General features: G+C 36.1%; 2 protein-coding genes across 2 annotated transcripts; both read right to left on the bottom strand.

Moving 5' to 3' along the window:
* Window positions 1-17310: 17310 nt before the first annotated feature.
* Window positions 17311-18816, bottom strand: LOC111918244 (40S ribosomal protein S25-4). The gene is made up of 4 exons (XM_023913922.3): window positions 18599-18816; window positions 18425-18499; window positions 18165-18299; window positions 17311-17595 (listed from the first exon to the last, which is right to left on the bottom strand). Exons 1-4 carry the CDS (start codon window positions 18599-18601, stop codon window positions 17482-17484), a joined length of 327 nt encoding a protein of 108 aa, XP_023769690.1. The 5' UTR covers window positions 18602-18816; the 3' UTR covers window positions 17311-17481.
* A 246-nt stretch (window positions 18817-19062) lies between these two features.
* LOC111918187 (defensin-like protein 1) lies at window positions 19063-19649 on the bottom strand. Its single transcript, XM_042898494.2, has 2 exons — window positions 19571-19649; window positions 19063-19400 (listed from the first exon to the last, which is right to left on the bottom strand). Exons 1-2 carry the CDS (start codon window positions 19641-19643, stop codon window positions 19219-19221), a joined length of 255 nt encoding a protein of 84 aa, XP_042754428.1. The 5' UTR covers window positions 19644-19649; the 3' UTR covers window positions 19063-19218.
* Between the last annotated feature and the right edge of the window lie 2673 nt (window positions 19650-22322).

Raw genomic sequence — 22322 nt, 5'->3', positions numbered from 1 at the left:
GATTCTGGACGCGCTGACTTGCCGTGCACGGGTTTTAAGTGACGGACTCGCCGAGTAGGTCACTGGACTCGCCGAGTAGCCTCTGTTTTGTGAAAATCTATATAAAGGGACTTTCAGATCGATATCATAGTATGGAGAGAAACCCTAGGAGGCTGAGAAACGATTGGAAGTGCTGCTAGGTCGCGAGGAACTGAAGAATCAACCCTACATTCAATTGTGAAGAGAATCAAGACAATTTTGGTTTATTCTTAGTAACTTTTTGATTTGAATCATGTTTACATACTTTGATTTTGTTTTTGAGTTTATGTTTACTGCAATCATGAGCTAAAAACTTATTCTTCTGTTAGGGTAGACAATTTTGTGAACATGGATTGATTCTTTGAGTAGGATTATTTTTAATTGGTAATTATGTTTTGTTAAGCTTGTTAAAGAAATTCCCAACGCTAACCCATAACCATACCATAACCCTCAAAGAACAACGAATACCACACCGAAAACCACACAATAAGACTAGCATATAAACAATACTCCACACAATCACAATATAAACAAGACATCAAGAAAGGAACATACCCGCGGCTGCATCCGGCACTGCTCTGACCTCCTAAGCTGCAAGCTGAAAAGCACGACCCTGAGCCCATGGGGGCTCCGCTCCACCCTGACCTCCACCCGTGATCCTCAAAGTGGTCGGTGCTGGAGCCTGCACCGGTCCTGCAACGATCTGTGGATAGTTGACCCTCAAATGTCCAACCTGATGACAATGATAACAAATCCTCAAATCCCGAACCGGCGTTGACTGTCGACAATCCCTCGCATAGTGCCCCTCCTTTCCGTACTTGCGGCATGCACCACCGGACCTACAAACTCCGGTGTGACTCCTCCCACACTTCCCACAAGTGTGGCTACTCAGATCTCCCACTCTAGAATCAACGGTCTTGGACCGTTTTGGCGCCGACTGCGACTGCACCGGAGCCTGCCTCAGCTCACGCAACTGCAACTCAATCTCTAACTCACGCCGCCTGGCGGCCTCCTGCAACTCCAACAAAGTCTCGCACCTCTGCGTAGACACAAACTGTCTGATATCCCTCTTGAGCATGCTCATATATCGAGACATCTGAGCCTGCTCTGAAGCGAACTCAGGGCAGAACATCGCCCTCTCTGTGAACATCCTGGTGATCTCAGTCACCGACTCCAAACCCTGCTTCAGCTCAAGGAACTACTGAGCCAATCTCTCTCTCTCAACTCGCGGAACATAACGAGTGCTGAACATCTCTCTAAACTGATCCCATGAAACCGTAGCCCTCTGCGCATCCGAATATAACCCCGTGGTCAATCTCCATCGATCCTTCTCCCCGAGCCTCAACATGTTCAGAGCACACCTCACCCTCTGATCAGCAGGGCATGAACACGTGAAGAAACACCCCTCCATGTCCGATAACCATCTCATAGCAACAATCGGGTCCTGAACTCCATCAAAGGTGGGAGGCTTCATATTATCGAAGTCCCGATACTGAAAACCCCGACCAGCTCCTCCCCCTGCCGCTGCTACAGCCGTTGTAGCCGCCGTGGCAGCCGTCTCTGTGAGAGCTGCATAGCACTCATCAAAATACTCAACCATGGCGGTCTTAATCGACCTAAACAGTTCCGACAACTCAGCCCGGAACAACGCAGCAATCTCATCACGCAGGATCTCACGAATCCTCGCATCCAACTCGCATGTGCTCATCTGACCAATAACCTCGGGCGGTACTGACCCGCCCGAAACTCCCTCTCCTGCTCCTGATCCTGACCCGGATCCACTCCCAGCATGCGTCAGAATCTCCATACTGAAAAACACCACAAAATCTCAGATTCTTCCCACTATCCCGGGAACCAACTCTCAATCCAACCCTAGAGGTCATGGGTTCCCAGATACGCGTATGGGTCCTGTGCTTTCAGTAGTACAGGCCCATACTACCTTCCACACCTACCCATATTTGTATGAAGTACTACCACAACACCCTAGTGAAAACATACAAAACAATCGCTCAACCCTCACTACTAGAGGAACATTGGAAATCTCACACAAGGAAACCCTAGGCTAACAGGCATCATAGATCAGGCAACATTATCATGAAATAATGAAGATCCCTAGCCTAGCAGTAGCATGCTGTTCTATCAAAGCTCAAAAACATATATCATGTATGGTATTTTGGGGTTACTTACTGGCTCCAGCTGATCGTACCTCTGCGTCCTCCTTTACTCATTTTGAAAACCATTTTAAATTTTCTTTTGAAAACTCTCCTCGATTTGAGACTGGAGTCACACGAGTGTTCCTCCAATTCACTCAAACCAAGGCTCTGATACCAAGTTGTAACGACCGAAAAATTTCAACCAATTTAAACTTTTCAAAAACAACCCGATTTTGTTATATTATTACAAAAAGGTTTTCAATACAACTCATTTAGAGTATTCCTAGAATCACATCACAACATGAACATGAGGAGCGGTACAATCACGCCTTCGCCTTGCCATAGTCTCCTGAAGAACCTGAAAAACATTAAACCACAACTGTAAGCCTGAAAGCTTAGTGAGATATCCCCAAAATACCAACCGCATATACCATAAACGCATATCATGCCATATCATATCCAATCACAGAACAGCCGTGCACTTTGGGTCTACTGTGTGACTGGTCCGCCACACCGGCCAACAGTCCACCTGGTCCACCCTCCGAGTCTAGCCATATACATCAAGTCTGCAGTGTGATTGGTCCGCCCGCACCAGGCCTTCAATCCACCTGGTCCACTCTCTAAGTCTACAGTATGACTGGTCCGCCGGCACCGGGCCTTCAGTCGGCCTGGTCCACTCTCCAAGCCTCGGCACGTCTGGTCCTCCCTCTTGGGGCCTACAGCCTATCCGGACCGCTCGCTGGGCCTTTGGTACAACCGGTCCGCCCTAGGTATCTTGGCCTACAACACAAAGCAGGACCCGCCTCAACCCAACTCCAGTCCAAACAACCATGTGCACATAAACATACAATCATATAAGAATTCACAGTCAACAAGACGATCAAACAGATCACATAACATATCATCATCCTAACCAGGATACCGACCTAACCGGTCACTAGCATAGCATCACCCTACATATCAGGGAACCGACCTTAACCAAGTCTCTAACATATACCATCCTAGCTACCAGGATGCAAACATATCAAAGCAATAACATAACAACAAATACCCGGATCTCAATCCGATAAAGGGCCGGCCTTGGTGCCTTAGACCCTGTCGATATAGTGAGGATAACTCACCTCGCACTGCCGAAACTCTGAACTGAAGATCAGGTTCTCGAATCACCAACTCACCGCAAATCCCGAACTAGCCATCAACAAAATAAACATTAGGCCAAGCATACATCCACTTATCGGGCCAAGGCCAAAGTCCAAATCTTATACAAAGTCCAATATTGGCCCAATTTACTAAATTGGGCCCACCTCACCAAATGGGCCTAGATCCAAGGTCCATAACAATAATTGGGCCCAAAACACTCTATCCATAATTTCCAGACTTGACCCATAAACCAACTACCCACAAACGGCCCAAACTCTAAGGCCCAATATTAAGGTCCAATCAGGGGGAGTATGTTAGGCGTACCCTCCTTGGTACGCGGGGCGTACACACTAAAACGCAGCTGAGGATCGGGGCCCTGACCCGCTACGCGGGGCGTACAACCATGTTACGCGGGGCGTAACTTCGCTACTCATAAAGTCCTTATAACCTCTTAATGGCTTAAGCTCTTAAGCCCAAACTTCAGATCCCTAGGCTAAATACGCCTAAGATTCATAAAGTCTCAAACTTTATCACTTAGGACGTCCAAAAGCTCTTAATCTAAGGTCTTAATCCATTAAGACCTATATATCTCACACATGGAACAACTACAGCCCTTGGGACCTCATTTTTCTCACTCAAGACCTCTCCAAAGGTCTGAAAGGATAGATAATCTCGGCCAACACAAAGCATGAATCAAGATGAGAACTTTGGGACAAGAAAGATGCTAAACTTCTCAACACTTATATCTACGCAAAATAAATGGCAAGCAAGAAGCTTTATACCTCAAATAAGCTCCAAAGGATGATATCTCTTCAGATCTACAAGCTCCAATCGATCCTTTCCTTCTTTGACAACTTCTCCTTTCTTCTTCTAGCTTTTCTTTTGCCAAAATGAGCTTTCCAAGGCCAAACACACCCAACAATGGAGGGAATACGGGTTTCTAGGGTTTCTGAGGTTAAGGGTGAGCTTAAGGAGGCGAGGGTATGAACAAACATGTTCCTTATATAGTGGCTGACCCTAATTTTAGGGTTTTAGAACTCTGAGAGTACGTTGGGCATACCTCTAGTATGATGGGCGTACTCAGCCTTGCACCCGCGTCCATATACGCCTTACGCTGGGCGTAATCCCAGCTTACGTTGGGCGTACTCGGCGAGTCCCCAAATTTCATACTTGTCCCTCATTTTCCACTTTTCCCACAAGATGACCAAAATATCATTTCTCTTAAATCCTGGGGACTCACAATTAGGTACTCTTAGGAACGGGGCGTTACAACTTCACCTTGCTTCTGGGGTTGAAAGATTGAATGCTGAAAGAATAATCTTCATTTCTTGCTCCTTCGAATGAGAATTCTTCGATGCTCACGGATGAAACCTTGGCTCAGAAACTTTCGAGTCAGTCTCCATGAGTCTCATTTACATCTGAATTCACTTTTCAAGACAAAACAAAACTAAAAGAAAACTTAGCACACAATATTTTTTGGATTTTTTATATTTTCTGAAAAAAAATAAAATAGAAACAAAAATATTTTTGGAGTTTAGATTTTTCCGAACAAGAAATAAAACAGAAATAACATTTATTTATTTATTTTTTGATTTTTTATATATATATTTTTTATAATAATTTTTTTAATTCTCCCCCTAAATTTGTGCATAAAAGAAAACTATGAACAAATTTAACAAAAACAAAAACAGAAGCTAAATTTATGACTATTTTGGGATCAATGTTGTCAGGCAATCCAATATTGTTTATTTTCACACACCTGCATGTTTAGATCTAGTCAATCATCGGCATTGTGATCCACTTAAACACAAAGGATGTTGACAAATTGGACAGGTTATAAGTGACAAGACAGTGAGATCTATATTCTTAAATAGACATTTAGTTGACGACGACCAAGGATATTGTTGTCCACTTAAATTAAGCAGCAAGATCTACAAACAACCTATTAAATAGTTCAATTTTAGATGTACTAGAACGTGTTTCCCACTTCCCGATATACCCCGATAATCAAGAACTTCCAAAGAACTCCTTACTTTAGGTGAGTAAGCAATCATTAAGAAAGGAGTCATATATAGAAGTGCATATGTTGTATCCCAGGTCGGATGTCTTCCAATCATACAGAGGGAACAACATATGACTAACATAGATAGGGGGTTAATGAGGTAGTAGAGTGCATATGATGTGTCTCAGGTCGGATCTTTCGATCATGCAGAGGGGACAGCATATGGCTAAAAGATAGGAGGAATTTCATAGATATGGATATGCATAGAGATAGAGTTGCATATGTTGCATTCCAGGTCGGATATATTCCAATCACGCAAAGGAAACAACATATGTCTGACAGATAGAAAGCAAGAAAATAATTTCCTACATACCTATTTTATCAGAAACCCCAGTTGCCCTATCAATACCGGAATCAAGTACATGAGTCCATACACCAAGGAAATGTTGAGCCACAGTTCTAGATAATTAACTTTTAGTGTATCTCGCAGGTTCCCATGTTTATCTGACTACTCAATCTACCCGAGCGTTGTATTGTCAGTCCAAATGAAACTATCGAAGTCCATATTGTCTAGTCCTTTCATTTTTCAATCCAAGTCTAGTCCTTTTGAATCCTTTGTGCCTACCAACACATTGAACACAAAGTCTAGACAATTCGGATTTAGTGCATTACACGAATTTTATATTGCCCTTTAGCACTAGACTTCATATCACTTCCCAAACAATACCTACTAACGAAAAACTATAAGAAAATGAAAATTTGTCTTTAAAACAAATCAGATTAAGATAAACTCAGGAGTATAGAGAAGAAAACACAAACCGTAAGTCACCGATTGAATTTGCATCCAGAAGGTCTGAGAACATCACGCATAATCTCAGAACATATCCGAAAATTCTTCATGTCATTAAGCACTAACCCCATGTGATCCTCTCCTTCCTTCCTTTCTCCCGCAAAGGACACATACTCTCAAACAAAGTTTTGAGTGTTGTACAGTTGAGAGATGTCCCTTATCATGTGCCTGGAACAGCCACTACCAACAAACCGAAGTCTGATGATAGGCCTCCATAGCTGCTCCAGCATAGAGCGGGATCAGTTGGTCTTTGGAACCTAGTCCATTTTGAAACTGGGTCAATCTTTGTTATCTTTGCAGGGTACTCTCTCCCATGACATATCTTGTTTATCACAAACATAAGATGAAGAAATATTATAGTCATTAGTTGATTTGGGAGATTGAGCCTTCGGAACCCATTTGTAGTTGGGTTTAACCCATTCCTTTTTAGATCTAATGGGTGGCTCAGTACTTGCCTTTGATCTTGATGTCGGCCGTTGAGATGACTTTGATTTTGGATTCACGGGAGCATCTCTTGTATTTGGCTTCTTGGCCAGCATTCCCTTCTTGCCCTTGGGATTCGGATTCTTGGCCTTGTGGGTTTGATTCTTGGCCTTCTGTGCGTTCCAGTCACCATTGTCTGAACGTGACCTTGAAGGGTTTCTTTTGGAAAATCTCCCTCTTTGCGTGTTCTACTAGCCTTGTGCATAGAAGGGAACGTATGCGTGATTAGGACAATTTCTGGCAATGTGTCCAGGTGTTCCACAGTGAAAACATGTCTTTTTCTTCACTGTGAAGTTGTTTCTTCCTGCCCCTGGTGGCGTATCCTTTCCTTGTCTCTGATTGTTCCCACATGCACACTTGCAACAAGTCGTCAGTTGTTTCACTTGATTTGGTGGCCTGTATTTCTCAACAGCAGATTGATCAGAAGCAACTGAGTTCGAAGCAATAGATTCAGAGTTCAAGGAGATGTTGGTTTGTTCAATGGTGTTCTCCTTGTTCTCATCTTCTGCTACTTTACCTGCACATGAGGTAGAAACATTAGTATTTTCAACCTGAATACCTCCTGACACAAATCCAGCTGGTTTGCCATATCCCTGTTAATTTCTTCCTATGTCATAGGGATGGAGGTGTAGTTATGATTGAAAGGTGGAGGAACACTATCATACCCTAGACCCTTGTTTTGATTTTCTTTGAATTTTAATTGGGTTTCAAATAAGGACTCGACTGTCTTACTTAACGTAGTATAATTTTTGAAACTAACATCTGTTTTTCCATACTTAATTTTCAAAGTGTCAAGTTCTTCAGTTACAACATCAAGTTGTCTCTTAATATAGTCATAATTTTCACACTTGTTGTTGAATTCTTCCTGAAGCTTCCTAAAGTCTTTGATTTTTGCTTCTAATTCAGCCGTCAGGGGTTTCTGTCTTTTCCTGAGTTGATATTTTTCGTATTTTAGGTCCTCGACTTCTCTTTTTAGCAAATCATTATGTTCACGAAGAAGTTTAATCGTATCATCACAAGATAGAGTACATGAAACTTCATTGACTGGGATGTTTGCGGAACTCATTGTTTTTCCACACTTCAAAGCATCAAGTTCTTCAGTTACAGCAGCAAGACTAAGATGATTGAGATCTTTTGTCTTCTTGATGACAGCCACGTTCATATCCCACGATTTCGGAAGTGAATTTAGCAGCTTTTTGTTTATCTCAGATTTAGCTAGTCAAGAAGATCCCAACTATATTCATCTCAGTAGTAAGTGTAGTAAATCGCTGCAACTGAGCTTCCAGGGTTTCTTCAAGGATATAATTGAACATGTTGAAACTTTGTCTTAACATATCCTGACGACTCTCTTTCATGTCTTCAATTCCCTCGTAGACCTCAAAAACCATTAAAAGCCCAACTAGAAGCAAAAATCAAACTTAAAAGTCAAGCTTAAATTTAAAAATGCCTTTTGACTATAAACCTCAAAATTCAACCTTAAAAGTCAAACTCAAAAGTCAAACTTAAAAGGCAAACTTAAAAGTCAAACCGAAAAGCTAAATTTGAAAATTTAAAAGTTAAATGAGAAAGTCAAAGGTCAAATTTTAAAAGTCAAAGTCAAAACTTTAAGCAAAAAGTCAAAAATAAAAATAAAAATTTAAAAACTAAAATTTTGGGTTGAAAATGAGATTTTAAAATAAAAGAAATTGAATTTTTTGGCTAAAAGTGACAAAGATGCGAAATAGGTTCAAACGCCGGCCGTAAACTCCGGCGACCGTAAACTTTTTCCGGCCGTAAACTCCGGTCGTAAGTTCTGACCGTAAACTCCGAGAAACCCTAGCCGTAAACGGCGCCACCGCTGCCGACCGTAAACCCTTCAAAGGTCGTAAACGCTTCGCAGATTACGTGAAAAACAACGTTTTTCACCTCTTTTTGCTCCAAAACTCAATCAAAAACTCGTTTTTATCAGAAACGCAAAGAACAACCCCCCCCCCCCCCCTAATTTTCAGAGATCTATCCAAAAACGCAAGAATCCTTCAAAATAAGATCAAATAATCTCTAGATCTGACAAAATTGATTGATACAATCCAAGCTCTGATACCAATTATAAGTCCCCAAAATGCTTGTGTATCAATCAGATCCAATTGATGGTGCGGAATACCAATCAATTGGATGATGCTAGATCAGAATAGAAGAGAAAGAAGAGAAGAATAGCTTGAATCTTTAATATATTGATGATATGATTGAAGTCCCTTACACAAGATTCAATTTCTCTCTCTAGAAAACACCTTAGAATACTCACACTTAAGCTCCTCTAAACCGTACACTCTCTTATGTTCATCAATCCCTCCTTAACCACCTAACACCTATATATATATATATATATATATATATATATATATATATATATATATATATATATATATATATGGGGAATATGGGCCATAAATGGGTTTACGGCCGTAAACACCCATTGGGCCGTAAATACAACTGCAAAAATATATTACACGACAAAAAACTATTAATGCCTAGAAAAGTAAAGTATAAACCATATTTTTGGCCCAACAGGTTGTGTTTTGGACCCTTGAGTGTGAGAAAGTTGAGTGCTTGCACTCATTTCAAGCCATGCATGTCTTTTTTTATCAGTTTGGTCCTTTAGAAAGTTAGGGCTTTAAATCAAGATCGACTGGACTTGGGAAATGTATAAAGTTGGAAAATTTATCCATAAAATCATTGAAAGAATCAGATCTGGGTTTTTAAGCTCTTAACTTTAAGTATTAAGAGCTCAATGGATTAATATGCTTGGTCGTATGTCGCGGCGCGATGCTTGTGTGTGTCGCAATGCGAGCTGCAATGAGCAATTGCGACTATTTTGACATTCAGTGGTGGCGGCACAGCCAATGATTTGGTCATGATGCGAAGTCCGGTTAACTATTTTAAGCATCATCCTTCTTTGAAACATACCATCCTCCAAACCCTATCTCCACTGATAGTTGGTGTGGTTTGGTGTCCATTTTATGAATATCAAAGGAGAAGAAAGTTAGAAGTGATGTTTAGTGGGTGATTCCTTGGAGATCCAATAAACTAATCTTCTTTTGGACCTTTTATGAGTGTAAAGCTTCCTCCTTTATGTTTACTTTGTGTAGATCTAGGTTGTTCTTGAGGTTGTGGTACGTTAACCTCATGATTTTTGGAGTTGGAGTGACTCCATAATCCTAAAACAAGTTATGGTTGTGTTTTGGACCCTTGAGTGTGAGAAAGTTGACTGCTTGCACTCATTTCAAGCCATGCATGTGTTTTTTTTATCAGTTTGGTCCTTTAGAAAGTTAGGGATTTAGATCTAGATTCATTGGACTTGGAAAATGGATAAAATTGGAAACTTTATCAATAAAATCATTGGAATAATCAGATTTGGGATTTTAAGCTCTAGACTTTAAGGATTAAGAGCTTAATGGATTAATATGTTTGGTCGTATGTCGCGACGCGATGCTTGTATGTGTCGTGACGCGAGCTGCAATGAGCAATTGCGACTATTTTGACATTTAGTGGTGGCGGCGTAGCCAAGGAGTTGGCCGTGATGCGAAGTCCGGTTAACTATTTTAAGCATCCTCCTTCTCTGAAACATATCATCCTCCAAACCCTATCTCCCACCGATAGTTGGTGTGTTTTGGTGTTCATTTTATGAATATCAAAGGAGAAGAAACCTAGAAGTGGTGTTTAGTGGGTGATTCCTTGGAGATCCAACAAACTAATCTTCTTTTGGACCTTTTATGAGTATAAAGCTTCCACTTTTATGTTTACTTTGTGTAAATCTAGGTTGTTCTTGAGGTTGTGGTACTTTAACCTCATGATTTTTGGAGTTGGAGTGACTCTAGAATCCTAAAACAAGTTATGGTTGTGTTTTGGACCCTTGAGTGTGAGAAAGTTGAGTGCTTGCACTCATTTCAAGCATGCATGTCTTTTTTATTAGTTTGGTCCTGTAGAAAGTTAAGGCTTTAGATCTAGATTGATTGAACTTGGGAAATGGATAGAGATGAAAACTTTATCCATAAAATCATTGGAATAATGAGACTTGGGTTTTTAAGCTCTAGACATTAAGGATTAATAGCTTAATGGATTAAGATGTTTGGTCGTATGTCGTGACATAATGCTTGTGTGTGTCGCGTCTTGAGTCGTAATGAGCAATTGCGACAATTTTGGCATTTAGTGGTCGCGATGCGAAGACCAGTTAACTGTTAACCAATGACTTTGACCAGCTGACCATTGAATTTTTGACCAGTTTGACTTTTGGTCAAATTGGAGGTTTTGAGTTGTAGACTGAGATTTAACCTCTGATTGGTTTAGGCAGTTTGTGTAGCTGATTTTATGAGACTTCGAGTAGTTGGGATTCAGCTCTTTGATTCAGGTGAGTTTTCTCTCTATACTATGTAGGACATTAGATATCATTGTATGCTAGATTGTCTTTATGCCTTTTACATGAAAGACCATTGGACATAAACATTATACGAAAGGCTATGGGGCATGGGGGCATAGCAAATTGCATGAAAGACTATGGGGCCATAGCAGGAAAGACTCTAGTGAGACTGTTGCAATTGAAGTGAATGTAATACTATGGCGGGATCATAACTTTCACTGGGATGTGTGGTATTTTGGGATCTCAATAAACTTTGTGCTTACTAGTTTAAGTTTAATTGCTTCAGGTTATTCTTGTAGCAAGGGGAAGGGCACAACCTGATGGCATTACATTGATGGATATGCATTTTTGGAGATTTACACACTTTTGATTAACTATCTTTTGTTACTCTAATTTGGTTATGGTTTTTCAACTAAAACCAAATGGCCATTTATCTCTATTTGAGAATGAAATTGGAACGATTTATTTTAACTTAAAATGAAATTTTTGGTTTAAAATTTGGGACGTTACACAGTTTTTGCAATTGTTCTCCTTCTTGACCACCTTTCACATTTCTACGCTAATCCCAAACCCGGTTGCGTAACACTCAACTTTTTAACAATCACAAACTAATGGTTCGTTGCGAAATGTACTATTTGAATTGTCCCTACAAAAAAAATTAAAGGTAGGTTTGCAATCCATACTGCAAAATTATTTTTATATGTATGAAAACATTGAACTTTATCAAGATTACTTTCTTTTTGAATTTTTTTTATGATATGAATTTTCAAAAACAATTTTCGCATCAAGATAGAGTTTGATATTGCAAAAAAAAAGTCTTAAGTTAATAGAGATTTTACAAAAGAATAAGCTTAAAAATAAGGAAAAGTAAAAAAAAAATGTCTTAAATATAGAAGACAATTTTCCCAATGAATAATGTATTTGAAGTGGTTATTTCTACCAATAACTCGCCATAATAGATGTATAGCTACTTACGCTACTATTGTATTGTGATAATCCTTTCCCTTCTGTGGTATTACAACTACATAATCCACCACTACAATATAACTATATGCAAATATATTATTTTAGCCACCGAGGCTATTATTGACTTGTAATTCTCCATTAACAATAAGCAAGTACATCATTACAACCACCAAGGCTACTATTGACCAATAAGATCCCGACCCATAATATTACGACCACCAAGGCTATCATTATAATACAATAATAACATATAAGTATGATATTATGGCTACCAAGGTTGTTGACTTGTAGTTTTGTCAATGATGATATTACGACCACGGAGGCTACCATCATAACTCAATAATAAAATACAAGTATGGCATTATGGCTACTAAGGTTGTCATTGACTTGCAGTTTCACCAATGATGATATTACGACAACCAAGGCTACCATCATAATCCAATAATAATAAACAAATAAACTATTACGTCCACCAAAGCTGTCACTGACTTGCAGTTCCGCTAATGATGATATTACAGCCACCACTGCTACCATCATACGTTAGTCAATTAGTATTACGATCACCAATACTGCCATAACCAACAGTTTCCAATAAAATGGTATTCCAGCCACCAAGGCTACATTAAAGTTAATTATCCATATTTGGGGATATTATTGTCACCAAGACCATCCCAAAATACATAATCATCTTGAACCATAACATTTCGGACACCAAGTCTGCTAGATTCTACTTTCCACCTTAATCGTATCATTGATCACATATAATACAATTCATAACCAAACAATTTTACTCGGTTTATACTCCAAGGGTAAGACAAGCTTAGCTCACAACCATAAATAATTGCATGAACACCAGTTAAGCTAGTTACTTATATTGTAACATAACTTAATTGTACACTTAGTTACATTAGCTTATAACTCCACAAAGAAATAAGTTTCTATAAATCCGGCTATATATGTTTAATACAACCTTCAACAATATATGACTTTATTAGCTTTTTTGTTACATAAAACTCCAAAATAATCAACATACTCTATTTATATAAATATACGTCAACAACACATATCTAGATACTAGCTATCTCTAGAAGCGGGTATGGTTACTCGACTTGTAATAATTTACATGTATTAAACTTCGACTCTTGAAGCCATATTCTTGTCTCCATTTCCGCAACTCAGCTAACTCTAATCCAAGGTATAGAAACTTAATTATGAATCTCTTTGATGCTTCTGTTGGTTTCTCTTTAAAATCTTCAAGCTTGAGCTCCAGACCTTCAAAATTCATCAAGAAACTATTCTCTTTTCCTTCTCTAGAATGCAAGTATGAACTATGGGGCAAAACGATCAATATTTTCCCTTAAAACCCATTTTTTTAAAAAATTTAGATGCGAGTTTCATCGTAGTGTTCGTGAACCTTTTGGCGGGATGTTTGTTTATGTTCGTTTATTTAATAAATGAATGAACAAGTATACAAATTCTCGTTTGGTTAGTTAAACGAACGAACGAACATGAACAATTGTCTCGTTCGTTTAATTATGTTCATGAACATTCATTTACGTTTTTTTATGTTCGTCATATAAGTTCATTTTATGTTCATATATGATTAGTTGTGTCTGATTACATTACTATATTTATATGTACATTAATTTTCATATATGTTCAATTATGTTTATTTATCTTTGTTCATTTATGTTTGTTCGTTTATGTTTGTTTAGCATGTGCACGAACATAAACACACGAACATGAACAAGAAAACTTGTTCGTGTTCATTCGTTTTTCAGCTAACTTAAACGAACGAACATGAACAAGAAAACTTGTTTGTGTTCGTTCATTTGTTTGGCTAACTTAAACGAATGAACATGAATAAACCATCTTTCGTGTTCGTTCGGTTCGTTTACAACCCTATGAGTTCTCGTCACGTATATCTTAAAATTGTTTCTCGGTCTTGCATAGATTTTTCCTCAACTTTGAACAACCATAATTTGTTCATACAAACTCGGATTTTGATGATCTTTATATCCATGCAGTCATATACGAGTCAACTAACACTTTCTTTTGGATTAAATTTTCCAAAAAAGATTATATTTTTATTTACAATCTCATATACCAACGGGTATATGTTGTCCATCCTCTACAACTTCCGTCTTTCTTATACTTTGGGAAAATACATAACTTAACCCTTTATTTAACCAATAAAAGAATTAGACGCTTATTAATATATAAGTTATAAGAAACCAGTGTTAAAGGTTGTCTCCATCCCAATGAGCCCTGCTCCTCATGCAATTCAATTTGTTATAATATATATAGGATACTTAGTTTTCCAAATTACATTCCTACACCAAGTTTCCAACCAAAATCTCGTACAATAACCATCATCCACTCAAATTTCAAGAGTATTTACCAAGATGATATATTTTCCGTGCAAGATATTTATAGAACCAGTGATAATTGATAGTAGACCAAACTCCTTGAACTTTTAGACTTATCTCGTTGCATATAAAAGTGTCATGCACACCATGGGGGCGTTGAGGGGGGACAAAGTGGACAGCTGCATAGGACCTAATTTTTTTCATTATATATTTTTATTTAAAAATAAAAAATTATAATAAAGATAACGATATTTTTCTTCTTGTTGGTCTTGAGCCTTTAAAAATATTTAATTTTTTAGATGCAAACCATGTATAACTTCAATAACTTTAAGTCTTTAACCCACCTAGCCTATTGTTCATCGGTGACAAACCTCCACCTCCATTAGAGCCGCATTAAAAGCAAGGATACTTACCATGTCTAACCCACCTTTTTCCTTTGAAGCTAGCACCAAATCCTATTTAATCCATATAGCCTATTTTTATGTAAGAAACTTGGATTCAAAGTAGGAAGTACTTGTTATTTTATAAAATGTCAAAAATGTTTTATTAAACTAAAAAATCTTAACATATAACTCGACGGTATAACTAGGGTTAATATTTGTAAGAGTAAAATATTTTGTTACGTACATGATTTACCATTGAAAGTTCTTATATTGCTCAAAATATATCATTATAACATGATATTATAGGTTTAACCGGTTTTTTGGGTATACATTGCACCTCCGGTCATTTTCTGTAAATTAATTTTTTTGAAACACAAACCCATAATATTTTTGGGTTGCTTTATGTGTTTGATTTTTCATATCTTCATTGCCTTCATCGTGTAAACTCATGAACTCAAGAACTTGCAGATAGGGGCGGAGCTTCAACATATGATTTGGGGGGAGGGGGGTGGGGGAATATAATATGTATGAAAATCGGTGAGCAGGTGGGCCACCGCCAAATTTTTATATTTTTTGGTCTAATATGTATAAAATGAAAGTATAGGGATAATAACTTATCATTTATAGGTCCTTGAACAAGTCAATAATTTTTGAAGGGGATAATAATTTGAAAGGGTAATGGACTTTTGATTTTATTCACATTTAGTCAGTAAATTTTTTTTTTCATTATTTATTTGTTACTAAACTATTGAAACCGTTCACATTTTACCTTTATGACCGGTAATAGGGTGAAATGTGAACAATTTCAATAGTTCCGTGGTCAGTGACTAAATGTAAACAAAGTTGAAAGTTCGTTTCCCTCTCAAATTATCCTAATATTATACCCCGAAAAAGGTATAAAAAACAAATTATTTCATCACGTTCCTTAAGTTGTTCCTAACTATTTTTAGATATTAAAGGCTACCCAAAAAGTATTTTGTTTTTAGTTTATAAAGTTATATCAATTTAGTTTTGATTTTAGACACCTAATCTAATTATTGGCTACCAATAGGGTGTTTTGATTCTATCTAAATATCATACTCAACTTCATGTTTGAGCTAATGCAAATTAGCTTGAAATCTTTATGAAGATTACATTCTTAATGTAAATCCAATAGTTATTGATAATAGATTTAAAACTAATGATGCTGCTTAGTTTCATTAAAGAATCATCTTCTTTTTCTCTTTCAGATGTTGTTGGTTAGTTCGTTGGGCAGTTTCAGTTTATATTTGACTCTGTATGTTTTATGTACAAAACTGTTAAGAAAAATTATTTTGTGTATGTTTAAAATAAAAATATCATATTGTTCTTTATCATTTTTTCTTCTTTAATGAAAATAAGATGCTTTAAACTCACAAAAAAATTAATGCTATACCATTTTATTTTTAAAATATAATCGTTAAAAATGAAAAAAAATTAAAAATAAAAAATTTATAACTAACGAGGGAGAATTCCTATAATAACTTTTTACATACGGGCTACTTTTGAAACTTTAATATAATATAGACCATTTATGTTTCTATATATTTGACTGTATGTATGTGTTTGACCGTATGTATGTTTTCAACTATATGTATGTATATTTTAACATAGGTTGCATAAGAAAAATTAAAAAGAATAATAATATTGAAAATATTTCTAAATGTATTTTGTGTGTAATATGAAAATTTCTAAATTTATATTGCATAGTTCTATAACTTAAAACTTATACATATAATATTGGTTTCGTTTTTCGTTATACCTTTTTTGGGGTATAATATTAGGATAATTTGAGAAGGAAACGAACTTTCAACTTTGTTCACATTTAGTGACTATTTTTTTTTTCATTATCTATTTGCCACTAAACACGGTCATAAGAATAAAATGTGAACAGTTTCAATAGTTTAGTGGCATATAGATAATGAAAAAAAGTTTAGTGACTAAATATGAATAAAATTAAAAATCCATTATCCTTTCAAGTCATTATCTAGTCATTATCTTTTAATGACCGGAACAATTGACATAGCATCAAGCACGAGCAAACAAGCATTTCAAACAAAAAGCTTTTACACATAGCTGCTTCCATCATGAGATGTCTAAAAAACCTAAACCATTTGCCATTTTGCCAATGGCACATATCATCCAATCACGTACTCATCTCTACTCTTGAAAATGCATTTGGATTCATACATTCATTATAGTGGGCCTCAACTAAGACCTAGTTTCTTGTGTTGATAATTAAACAATTAATCTAGACAAATATACATTGGTTTAAAGTATACTATTTGACCTTTTTTTTTAACGTTAAAACCCGTAAAATATTTTGAATAATAATGTAAAAGTAGTTTTTTATTTTAATTTATTTTTAAATGTAAGGGTAAATTAGTCTCATTCAGACGATTTAATCATTAATTCATTCTTAAGAGAAATACATTTATGCTTATAACATTTTATCCGAACAGACATCGGTCTGTACCATACATATGATTTGATGGGAAAAAAACAAAACCACTAAAAGTGATGACATGCCAACCATTTGAGAACAAAAATAATCGATTTAATAAAAATGTGAAATAAATCTAACTTTTTTTGGCGAATTGCAAATGACTTATCAAAATTTAGTCAATTAAATGAACTTAAATCAACTTAAATAAAGATGCCAAAGTCAAAAGTGGACATAGCTCTACTTATTTGTGAAGGAGGTTTTTATGTATTGGTAGCTCTTGTGTATATCTGCTGGCTTGAATGAGAAGAAACCATCCGAATTGCACCTCTTGCCATCAACTCTCGAATCGCTTTTCTTGCTAATGATCCGTTAATCTGTCATTATCATTAAAAAAAATATTCATAATCACAATACATAAATAGGAATATAGGATTTAAAAATATAATATAATCCAACTTTTAACATATATTTGTTGCAAAACATGATAGCTTTATATTGTGTTTGACATGTATTAGACTACCACCGACATGAACTTGCTTTTGATCTTTCACTTGTGTAAATGACGAAAATGCCCTCCCCATCCTAGTCATAATAAATTACCCTAGAGGTGTAGATTATTTTATACAATGTTACAATGAATAATACACTATCCTTGTGGTCCCCAATCTACCATTTTCAGATATATGGAGGTCAAAGCAAAATCATCAAAATATGTTAAGATCCTTTGGTTGCAAAAAGTGAGTTTTGGGGCCACATGTAATGTTCTTCCTAGGTACATTTTCAGATCATGGATAGAATCTCATAAGTGATCCTAAAACCCTAAAATTAAACGTATCCATAGAGTAAGGCACATGCTATTTTGACACAAGAATTTAACCTAAATGATGCTGCAAAGAGATGTCTGCAATAGAAAGAATAAGAACGTAGGAGAAAAAAGAAATACCCTTAAACGATCAGAGAGAATTGAAGGAGTGATGAGCTTGAATTTGGGTGCCTCGGAAATTAGCTTATCATAAGTAGCTTTATCAAACAATACCATGTTGTTTACCTTCTCCTTTTGCTTTCCCTTGCTCCATTTCTGCATTCCGCAACATCAATTTCATGATCATCAAACTTATAGTATTACAGCATGGAAACAAACTCAGAGATGCAAACGAATCAGTAATCATCAACAAGCTCGAAACAATGTAAATGTATTGTGACCTTTTTCTTCTGCTTTCCACCTCCGGACTTAGCGGGCTTGGAAGATGGCGGAGGTGCCTTCTCCTTCTTCGGAGCCTACAAAGGTAACGTCGATTTTAGGGTGTTTAAACAGTAAATATACAAGCAGCGATTCTAGAACAGAAAGAAGAAAATTTTCGAAGGGGATACACGTACCATTGGATCAGGTGAGATAGTAGAGGATGCGCGGCGGAGAGAGGAGCCGACGAATGACGGTAACGGTGGTTCCCGGCGCTCTTCCGATTGATTAAACAGTAAAAACCCTAAGGTTCTACTTTCACCACGTTGTTAGTTGTTCAGTCAAAGTTTGGGGCCTTTCTTAGGCCCAATACGATACGGCTTTTACTTGGGCCAATTGAAATAGAAAATAACTTGTAATTTTCACCCTCACACTCAACTCAAATATCTCTATGTAGATAAAAATCAAATATCAAATCGAAAAAAAATCCAAATCAAACTGAAAAAATACACACATTAAAATCATGAGACCGGTTCAATGGTGATAGTCATATTGGGCTCGATCCAATCCCATGGAATTTCTTGGATTTTTTTATTTCTATGAGGTTTATCATTTTTGGAATCAAATACTTTTGGTGAAATTTCAACTATAAAATATTGCATTTAAAACAAAAACAATAATTATTTAATATTTAAAAACACTCGTTTATTCGTTACAACAACAATAATTAAACCTTCACTTATTACTTTTATTCAAAGAGCTAGAAATTACGAAACCCATGATACACCTCGCTTGTTCTTCACCGATCTTGTAACATTTAGCAATTAAAATAGCAAAAGCATGCCCTCCCAACTCCATCTCGGTGACAGGCTCCATGTTTTGCCCCCTCCCATTCCCGACATTGCTGATCACAGTGCTTTGAGTCTCCACAAAACCCTGACCATGTCTTGCTTCTCCGCTCGCATATCTTGTTTGTCTCTTTCGTACCCACCACTGTATCTGCAGTCACTTTCAACATTATATAAAAATCAAACCAGCCAAAGTTTAATAAAATTACCATCACTAATTTACAAAACGTTGGGCACAAAATATCTAATAGGAACATATTTTTTAGCAACTAATTAACGATGTATTTTTTCATTGAGAATCGTTTTTCGGTTTTTGCTTACCTATACGCAAGACTAGGAAGAAGACAAAGAGAAAAACAAATATAACAGCAAGAGGATTGGTGCTTTTTGCCATTTTGGATTAGATTGATATAGAAGTAATAATAGAGTGTATATTTATAGTGCAAAAGTTTGATTAAACCTATGACACCATATGCCAAAACACTCAAGACAAATGAAGCATATTCATATATTATAATGATAAAACACTCACGCATATACCTTTGTTACTTTATGTTTGGGCTATATAATTGTATCTTTGATCCGTCATTTATTGTTGTTACTATGTTTTTCCAAGCAATTTCATCCATGGCCTTGTTACCGGTATACACTGCAAAGTTCTTTGTATAGTCCGCCATTGCAAAACCAATAGGTAAAGGTTGATCTTTGTCTTTAAAATTCTTCAACCGTTTGTTTCACTTTGATTCCACCATTTGTTCACATGCATATCATATTGTGATACTTGCGTATATAATTGTTACTATCATTGGAAGGTGAGAACGTCCGCGTTGCAATGAATGACATGATGATATTGTTCGGTGGTATGATTAATTTTATTGATCGGTTGTTGGAATAAATGTCCATGTTGCAATGAAACAAATATAACTAGTTAACAACTAATTTAAGATAATAAAGGGACTAAATTGTAAAGATTGTGAATATGGAAAACTTGTACATTAAATGATAATATGAGGGTATATAAAATGATGTTAACCAACTATGAGTTTAAGTTTTACTCTTACACCTAAAGATTTAGTCTTTGAGTATTATAGAATTTAGTTCTCAAATATAATAATAATTCTAGCTTACGCCATTAAATAGATAAACACTATCTATGCTTTGTAAGATAATGTTATCGAAGTAAAATGGAGTTGAAAAAAGAGGTTTTTAAATCCATTGGTCATTAATAATGTTTAATACTTTAATTTGGGCATTTTGTGAAGGTATATATATATATATATATATATATATATATATATATATATATATATATATATATATATATATATATATATATATATATATATATATATAAATGATCATGATGAAGTATTAAACAAATACAATCTATGCTTTTTGATAATGTGAAATAGTACAACCCCATGTTGAATTATTGATGATTATGTATTAAATTGGTTTATGGAATAAATCAATAGAAATTATGGGCTAATTTTATGAGACTCGTTGTCGTACCAATTTTGGTTTGTATCCATTATTTTATTGAGTCGATGTGGAAATTATGGAGTTCAATATAATCCTATTGTAGTTTTACATTGCTTAGCTTCCTTTTGACATCTAAGGTGGTATGACATAAACTTATTACATGTAAATTTATGTTTAGCCCCTTTTGACAAATTACGGAGCTTGAGTTAAAGTGATAAAGCAATTCATCGGCCAAATACAATGAGTAAGAAAACGATGCTTTGTAACATCCCACTTTTCAAATATCGATTAAATGACAAATAATTGTTTTAACATCGCCTCAGATCAATTATAAACTTACTTATAGACTAAACTACAGCGGAAACATAATAAAATAAAATAAAGTCTTCAACCAAAGAGCTCCGGGTGTTACGTCTTTACGGAACTCATTTGTAGTCTTGTTGATCAATCATTCTCGCTTGCCACTTGTTAAATATGTTCCAGAATTGCACACATTTAAAGTTTCTCAAAGGGCAAGCCTCGGGCCTAGTGAGTTCGTGTTGCACATACATGTTCATCACTTAAAAAAAATAGTTTTATCATATATCTTCAGCAAAACATATCACCGGATAACATATCAATCGCACTCAAGAATTTTAAATATCCAAGAAAATGAGTATGATTCTCAATTTTCATCCCCGCCGATCACACACATCCATCATGATCACGACGATTAAACACCTACCCGTTCCCGCTAAACATGTCATCCAAAAAAACACACCGGGTATATAACAAATCCAAAATAACATTTGCATGCAACCATACTTATCATAAAACATACAATTAATAAATAAATAAATAACCACATAATAAACGCATGATAAACATTTATGTGCGAGCAACTACAAAACACGAAGAAAAAAAAATCACTTTGTTGGCGTTAAATCTTAATCGGATGTCATCATGCTACTTGCAGACATGCACCCTACGTTTAACAAACATGTTCTTTACAATCCTAGAAAAAACATTGTGTGTTCATGGTTTTAAACTATCAATACGTGTGGTTCGGACAACCAATAATTTTATAAGATTTCCTTAATTATATTTTCGTCGTAACTTTAGTAAAAGTCAACATTTCCAAATAATAAAATTTCCCCCTTCAAATTTAACATCCAAACTAATAATATTTAAAGATAGGCAGAAGTTTACAAGGGTTGTTCTGTAACTTGTGATTTTAATTCCAAATAAAATTAAAATAAAAAACTAGCAACTTATCACAAAACAGGGAGTATTAATATTACTAGTAGGTGATTATGGCTTTGCTTAAAAAAATTTAACTAAAAATTTCAGAAGTGGTCCAAAACTGGTTTTTGACTTAAAAAAATGGCCCAAAACTGAATAAAATTTAAAAAGTGGGCCAAAATTGACAATCTTAATAAATTTCAGGGACCATTTATGTCAAAAAGCAGAAAAAGCAGGCACCCCTCACATAGTTCATAAGGCTGTTATGCCTTTCATATGTATATTAAGAACCCCGCTTTGCGGAGAAAGAAATCGAAAAAACAGGAAGATTACAAAATTAGCCTCTCAGTAACGACCACATTATGACATA

Source organism: Lactuca sativa, chromosome 9 (genome assembly GCF_002870075.4).
Source record: "Lactuca sativa cultivar Salinas chromosome 9, Lsat_Salinas_v11, whole genome shotgun sequence".
NCBI classification, from domain to species: Eukaryota; Viridiplantae; Streptophyta; class Magnoliopsida; order Asterales; family Asteraceae; genus Lactuca; species Lactuca sativa.
This window is presented reverse-complemented; position numbering and strand designations above follow the sequence as displayed.